This window comes from Desarmillaria tabescens (genome assembly GCF_030435595.1).
Source record: "Desarmillaria tabescens strain CCBAS 213 chromosome Unknown EV420scaffold_215, whole genome shotgun sequence".
Taxonomy (NCBI): domain Eukaryota; kingdom Fungi; phylum Basidiomycota; class Agaricomycetes; order Agaricales; family Physalacriaceae; genus Desarmillaria; species Desarmillaria tabescens.
Genome location: NW_026848514.1, coordinates 9,697 through 17,875, shown reverse-complemented (window position 1 = coordinate 17,875; position 8,179 = coordinate 9,697). Strand labels below are relative to the sequence as shown.

At 49.3% G+C, this 8,179-nt stretch overlaps 1 protein-coding gene across 1 annotated transcript; it reads right to left on the bottom strand.

The window, feature by feature from the left end:
- Positions 1-3,619: 3,619 nt before the first annotated feature.
- On the bottom strand, positions 3,620-4,786 carry EV420DRAFT_1489022 (uncharacterized protein; the record flags this gene model as incomplete). Its single annotated transcript, XM_060470677.1, has 1 exon — positions 3,620-4,786. The coding sequence occupies one exon, from the start codon at positions 4,784-4,786 to the stop codon at positions 3,620-3,622; it is 1,167 nt and encodes a 388-aa protein (XP_060321552.1).
- Positions 4,787-8,179: the final 3,393 nt, after the last annotated feature.

Below are 8,179 nucleotides of genomic sequence, written 5' to 3'. Positions count from 1 at the left end.
TTCCCGATGAAAGGGATTGGCAGTACCCATAGAATGGGGATCCAATAACTCTGGTTAATTAGTTGGAGGCCGATATGGGGCATCCAGTCATAATATAGTGGTTGACTGTTCTCAGTCAGCGATAGTTGATTTTTTGTGAAGGTTTTGTCCTTCCCCTATTGATCGGGATGAAAGGGATTTATCATCCTTTGACTTGGTTATCCTGGAAGGTTCCTCGACATTTAACGATGATTCATCTTTCTTGTCACAGTGGAATCTTCTGGTTTAACCATTTGATTTGTTCGAAGGTTTTCTCCTCCTCTATAATTCGTAACCACTGTTTTTAAAGGTTTTCTTCCTTTCCTGTATTTCTGAACGAAAGGGATTTATTGTTTGTTGACTGTTCTTTGGGGTGTAGTTAACGAGGTGGCATTTTGAAGTTTTGACTATGGCACATGCTAAGGTTGTTTGTTCTCATGTAGGGCTCCAGTCTGGTACTGATATTCAGTGACTCAGATGTTAGGAGTGTGCCGCCAACCAATCCTTTAGCAGGGCTCTTTAGCCAGGGACTTTGGTGTCGTTTATCGGTTTGCTACGTTCCAAAGCTTGTCGAGGTTAGGAATGCAGGGGATCGGGATGATCGGTTATGATCCCGAATCCTTCGGTGCTGCACCTATACAGCAGTGGTATGATCCATTCAAGGTAGTTATTATAACTCCCTTTTTGAGTACTATTCATGCTAACCGATGACCGTGGGGTATAGACCACTTCATATGTGAGTTCTGATTTTCACGTTTTGCGGGTCCACTGGTCAGTCAGTCAGGATAGGATTTCAATGGATTTCCTTCAACGGTAGATTGTTTAGGCTGTGCATTAATCACCTAGCTTTCCTGCCTATCCAGGGTATATCCATTGTAAATAGGTTTTGCGACCTTATTTTTGAGGCACATGGCCCTTCATGTCCACATTGGTGTATAGAGCACATGTGGTCTTTCTCATCAGGAAGGTCTCATGAGTGAGTCGCCTCTCCTCTTTTCTGCCTGTTTAACAGTCATGAGCAGAGTGTCGGTTACTGTTTTTAACAGGGGGTTATAGAGTTTGAGCATTACTCTACGCTTCATGAGTTCCTCCTCTTGGATGAGTTTAACCAGAACTTCTTGAGTCCAAAGGGTACTCCTCTGATGAGTACTCAAGGTTTCCCTCTTTCGGCATTGGGGACTTCCCCCTGTCACTGTTCGCTGCAGGACTTGTGGCCCGTTGTGCTTCTGCAGTTACTTAGTTTCCTGCCTGTTCGCTTGTGCTACTAAGGTCTTTTTCACTCAGGGATGGCCCACACAGTCCGGGTTTTTAAGAGTCCTGTAAACTCTGTGGATCACTGCAATTAATGAAGAGCCTTGGAAAATGAGCACCAACTAGATTTTGAGTTGGTGTTCATTTTCCAGTACTTCTCGTCATTAGGTATTTCAACGATAGTTACCTGGCTTTGATTAGTTTCTCGACGGCAGTTGGTCATCAGGCCTCCATGGGCCCTATGCGGGATTTGGTCGCTTGAGAGGTCTTCACCTCGAGCAGTATGGCTTTTGCCCTGCGAGGTCTTGTTCGAAAGGTCCTCACCCTTGTCCTTTACCCCAATGGGTAGATCGGTAACCCTTCATGGGGGCACACATGTTGGCTCATCAGGGGGTCCTGTAGGATTCCCCTGATTCCTCACCTCAGCTGCTTTTCCAACGCGAGCCATTGCTACAATTGGGGTAGGAGCGGCAGCCCGGGTTGTCGACCGATCTTCACCAGGGCGACTGGGCACAGTCTGATCCTGGCGCGAGGGGCTCTCCAGTGTATCTGGAACTTTCCCTGCATCAGGCAATTTCTTCTCCCCCGCTGGGAGCTTGATCTGAGCTGGGGTGTCAGTCCTGCTTCTGGGGACAATGGAGGTTACTGCCTTACCTTCATCCGGTAGCTCTATTACACTGCAGGCCTCCATTGTCCCTGCGGCATGGGCCTCCACTTTTCTGAGGGGTTCCCCGCCATCACAGAGGGGCCTACTCGTTCTTGATCCACCACCGCCAGCAGCAGCGGTTCGCTTGCTCATTTCTGGAGTTGCGCACGAGTTGTGCCTAGTGGGGTTCACTGCCGATACAGTCGTTGTATTGATGGAGGAAATCCCTCATACTCCATGTCATCCGGTAGGATTGGAAGTGTTTGTGTCATTTGAGGGATCCTCTTTTTGTGTTCTAGCATATTGCTTCCTTCCGGTTTGGTTTTGTTAGTATTCGAGAGGCATCCCAATGTATACAACTTTGTTGCCGCATCCTACTGGATGTGCCACAGTCAGCTTCTAAGAAGCGTGACTCGATAGAAGAGGGTCAGGCCCATAGAAGTATGATCAGATCTATGGGCCATCAAGCAGATCATCAGACAGGTGTGATGATGATGCGGTGTGATCCATGTGATTAAGCAGGTTATAGTTGATGCGAATAATCCTGTTTTAGACCCACACTGCCATTCCAGATCTGTCTGTAATGATGTTCTGTGGGTTTGCTCGGTGTACCTCGCCGTGAAGGTTTAGTGGGGGAGTCATCTCTTTTTGACATTATGGCAGATGACGTTGAGATGTTGCTCCTACGCTTCACTGATTCCTTTACTTGGGCGAGTTGGCCAAAGTTCTGTTTGTAGTGGTGCACTGCCTCTTCTCCATTCGTGGAGGTTCCAACTTGCATGGATGGCTCTTTGTCGAGCTGACCAGATCGGTCATAGCTTTTGACTGTCAACCTTTCGAGGTTGATCAGTCCTGCAGTCTGGGAATCCAGCATCCTCTATGGCGGAGGTCAGTCTCTCCGTTCTCAGTAGGCTGGCTGGAATTTCCCTCTGTCCCGACAGTTATCAGGTCGGATCCAGACCTATGGCTGGTTCCTAGAGATTTTTGGTCTTTTGACCAAGGGGCTATCCCTTTCCTCTTTGTTGGTTTGTCACTTCCGATGCACAGCATGTCAACAGTGATATAGAGCCTGTGGCTCTTCAGGTTTGTCGCTTTGGATGCACAACATATCTGTAGTGGCCTGGCAGTTTCATGCGATCCGAATGTAGGGTTCATTTAAACCCTAGGATCTTTGATGCTTTTGTTTTTAAAGGTTTTCTCCTTTCCTATTTTCTTAGAACAAAAGGGATTTATTGTCCATCCAAGTTCCTACCAATATAATTTTTGAGTAACAATTCACTGAGTAGGGTTTTACCTAAAAGAAATTTGAGTCCTGTTATACAAGGGCATATCGCCTGGTCTGTCATTGACTCCTTTCTCTTTGCTGAAAATGCGCTAGTTCTGGTTGACCTAGGTAGACATGCCTAGTCCTTTGTCGACGCCTTTCCCTCAGTGCTTGTTGTCGAGGGGTCTTTGCTCTGCTTTTCAAGCAGAGTGCCATTGGGACCTGTCAGATAGGCATTTGTTATCCCATCTAGTATGTCCATGGAATCCACAGCAGAGACATCGCTCCTCTATGAATTCCTGCTCCCAATCTTCTTCTAATGTGGTTCTTGGGCATCGATGAAATGGTGCTGCTGTCGGCTTTTGCCTTTTTATCTTATGCCATTTCGATTTGTCGGGAGAACACTTGTTGTGTCAAACAAAATGCCCAGTGTTTCCACATCAGAAGCACCTTCGTTCTCTCTTGAGGCGGTCCATATCCATTTCTTCATTTATTTCTTCAGGGCGTGATGTGCCTCTGTATTGGGAAAGAGAGGGGTCCCTCTTTCCTAGTTCAGGGTCCAGAGATGTGGTCCAAAACACCTCAGATGGTAGGTGTGGTTGGGTCCCGTCTCCCCCCGGTTTCTTGGTATTGAAGATGTCTTCAGTGCTGAAATTCAGCACCAAAGACATGGATGGTTTCGTCTGTGTCAGAGGAGGTGTCGGTGGAGGTATTGCTGTCTTCACTTTCTTCTTCTTCTTTCGGGATGGTTCGGTATTCCCTTCCCAGGAATACAGGGGTGGGAAGTGAGTCCCATAAGTCTTCATTGATGGCCGTTCGAGCCATGGGATTGGGCCATATGGCCTCATACGAGGTGTCTGGCCAGGGGGATTCCCATCCGTCTCCAGCAACTGAGTGCCAGGTGTCGTCGGCGGTTGAGTCGGAGTGCATGGGGGGTAGGTCCCAGGATCCCTCTTCAGGGGTGATCCAGGAATCCACTGGAAAGAGCGATCCCCAATCCAGTATCCCTTTTTCCTCAGCCACTCCTCTTTCTTCCCTGGCCAATTGATGGATTCTTCATGCGAGTTGTAGAGTGATTTGGTGATACCATTGATATACCCGGCTACAGAGGCAAGCGGACCTCTTTGAGGCAACTTCGGATTCGAGCCGGATGACTTCTGTCTCATAGGAGGAGCCGGTGTCTGGGCTCCAACTGGAGATGTCTTCCTTGAGGTATGAGTCTGGTAAATGATCTCCTGACTCAGTGTGGACTCCCCATGCCTCTCTTGGAGTTCCGGTGGAGGAGTAGATTCTCCCGTCAAGCTCTGAGGCATGGAGCATTGGTCCGGCCTTTCCAAATGACTCTGGAGATTCATCTCTTTGATGTCCTCCTGCATCTGCTTTCTCAATTGTGGTTTGTCCACCTTCTCGATCAACTCCTCGGGTAGGGAGGAAAGAGTTGTCGATTCCTTCGAAGGTGGTTCTTTGCCACTCCGTTCCATCAGCGGTGTTTCCATTATCCCAGGATCCCTTGATATCCTCCCAGTATCCTCCTGCAAATTGTAGGCTTCCAGAGTGTTGGGTCTGGAGGTCATCTCCGGTGTTAGGGCGAATGGGAGTTGATCCATCTCGTGTTTGTGGATAGGATCGAGCACTGCGGTACAAGGGGTGCTTTATTAAGGATGTAAGGGTTTCCGGGATGTGACAAATGGTGGAGCTTATTGGTTTCATACAGTCACCGTTGTTGAACAATGATAAGGTATGAAGTATTTCTGTAGGGGTGAGCAACCCCAAGGACCCGTCGTATAATGACAAGGATTCCTTTATTGTAGTGCTCCGAATGCTGTGGTTGTTCTATTAATGAAAACGACAAGGGCAGTGGAGATAGAGCCCATTACTTTGCCCACTTTGTGGAGGTCGGTACTCTCGAGGGTATGGGTTTATAGAAGTGTTGTTGCTGGCGAGTTTGTGACAGCAATCAAGCAAGACAATATGGTCACCATCGTTGAACAACGATGAGGGTATTAATACAAGCTTCAGCTAATTGTAACGCACTAACTTGGATTGAACAACGTTTGCCTCTAAACTGTCACTCGTGTTCGGTGATTCAATTGTGAAGAGGGCGTTGCAATCACTAGGTTAAGGATGATAGTTCTTAGGCACGAAACAGGGAGTTTCTGCGTGAAAAGTTAGGAGTGTATAACTTTAGCCGAAGCTGGGGTGTAAGACCACAGCAAGGCTCATTTAAATACATCGTAGTATCTACTAGTATGTACTGCTCCTATGTCTCAGTGCATGCTGCCCCAATGCAGTGCTGTCTTCTATGTCCTCTGTATCGTATGGTACTTGGTATAGGAGAAGTCCCCTGGTGAGTAAGAAGACTAGTGTCCATAGGGCGCGGTCTTCTGAGGAGTGTACGTGACGGCCTGTCCATCCTAGGATGTGATCAGAGTTGACCTAAAGAAGCATGACTGGGTGAAGGAGGGTCAGGCCCATAGAGTGTGATCGGACCTATGGGCCATCAGACGGATCATGCATGTGAGCAGTGGATCCAGGGACCAATCAGATGGAACTGATGGTTGTGTTGTGGCAATGCTCCGATGATGCGGTATGAGCGTGATGATGCTAGAAGCGCTCTTGCGAATAAGAAGGGCAACGTCCGTGTGATGCTGCCTCCTTTGATGTGTGGCTGCAGAGCCCATGACAGAGTCCCCGTGATGTGGTCCATGGCATGAGATAATGCGGTGTGGGCATGTGACCGAGCGGGTCATGAATGATGCAGATCAGGTACGAGGAATGATGACGAGAGTTGAATGACAAGTTGCTGACTTGCCGCAATAAGATACCATGATAAGATAAGATAAGCGAAAAATAGGGGTGAATTCATGACAATGTCATGGAATCGCTTAGTGCGATGCTGGCTCGTCTTTTGACGACTTATCATCTTTGACCTCCTCAATCTTTGTGTCCTTTCCATTCTCCTCTTTTTCTGCTTCCACGAGTAACTGTCATAGATGCTGTGCGGGGATCTTTTTGCGAGGGGGAAGTTTGACAGGGATCCACTTTGATTTGTCTGTAGGACATTTATGGTCCCGGCTCCACCCGGTATTTCCACACTTAAAGCACCTCTTCTCACTTCGGAGCTTGTCGATCTCCATCAGCTGTCTGGCCCCACCATATGTCACCCCCGTGGCATCCTTCTTATTGCTAGAACCTCCCGAAGCTCCTGCCTTCGCAGAGGGCTGATTTTGGCTGCCTCTACCTGAACCACTGTTAGGGTTCGGGGAGGGCTTATTCCCTTGCTGCTGGGCTATGCTGTAGCGATAGTTGGCGTCGATCCTTTCGATCCACCACTTCCATTCAGCATACATGGTGGGTCACGCATTGTCCCCATGCATGATCGTGTTTTGAACCGTGGGTTGTACTGCGGCTTCCACGGCTTCGAACATCTGCTTCTCGTCGCTGAACTCCTCGCACTTGTGGGCGAGCTCTTCGAACTTCACGAAGAACTCCATCGCTGACTTGAAGTCCGCTTGTCGGAGCTTCTTCCACTCCTGCTTCCAGATGGCTATTTCAGCGACTTCTTGGAACTGAACTGTGAGATCATTTGTAAATTCGAACCACGAGGGTAATCTCCAATGCCCTTGTTCGTCATGGTATCGATAGTATTGGTCGGTCCACCACTTCTGCACATTTCCACATAAATAGGACTGGGCAAACATAATTTGATAGGGGTTCTGCCCAGCCGTGTTGAGGGTGTAGTACATGGGGAAAACCTGGAAGTATAACTCGCAATGGTGAAGGAACCGGGTAATGTCCAATGATACCCCGGTGAAGTATTCTGGTTGCATGATAAGTTTAGGTTTTATGTCATTCCAGGGGTTGTTTACTGCTCCCAGGGCTAGCTGATACAGAGGTATAGGGTCCAGCGGTGAAGGGGGCGTAGGTGGAACTGGTGGATTTGGGGGTTGCGGCAATGACCTTAAGCATGGATTATGCCCCGGGGATGGATATCCCCCTGGTCTAGGCAGCATGGGAGGCGGGCCTCCTGGCGGTGGCTTAGGTGTTTGGGGCAGCACCATCGATCCCTTTCCCTTGTCAAGGTTGGATGGCCCGGCCTCTCCTTCTCCGTAGTCGGTCTCTCCGCCTCCCCCTGCAGCTGCAAACTTCATGGTTTCTAGTGGATGCGGCATTGGTGTCGGCCGCCTGTATGGAGCGCACCCCGGTTGTGGGTTGTCGGGGTTGCATATATTCCATACTCGAGCGGCCCTGTGCCAAGTGTCGACCTCCAAGATGTTCCTCATCAGGTACACGTCTCCTGTGTACCTGGTGTCGATGTAATCCTCCCCTGCTTCCGTGATAAGCCACTGGGGGTCCTGTACCATATCTTCTGCCATGATCTCGTATAGTGCTTCCCATTCCAGAAACACCAGTATGGCCAGTACAGTTTGTACTGACCTAGTGAGAACTGCCCTCACCTGCCTCATCACTTCGCTTGCGATCGCGGAATTGGGCGGTCTCCTCGGCATCCCACTGCCTGCTCACCCGGGTTGACCATGTTGGCTCTCTGCGTTCTCGCTGTTGTCTTTCTCTAAGTGCTTGCCCCCTCCTCCACTCAGCCAAGTTGGAGCAGTCTTCATCGAAGACTTCACAGAGGAAACGGAACCTCGCTTCTTCCCGGTATACGTCGTCGGAGGTCCTTTGTAAGGCCTCATGGAATTGAAGCTCTGCAGCTCCAATCCTTTGTCAGGCCTCGTCATCCGTAGCGTCGGGTTCGAGGGGGAGGTATTTGAGGTCTTGTATGGCACAGCGCTCAGCATTTCGGGTGCATGCACTGCTCGTTCTTGCTCTGTCCATTCTGGCCACTCCATCTGGGGTGAGCTGGGCAGTTCGAACGTCAAAGTTGGACTCGACAAGCGCGTTGTACTCTTCAGTCCAGGGTCACTGATTGAAGGGGAGGGGGGCAGCAAACGCCCTTGGTGCAACTGATGGGGTGAAAGCGGGGACTCTGGAGAGTTTGT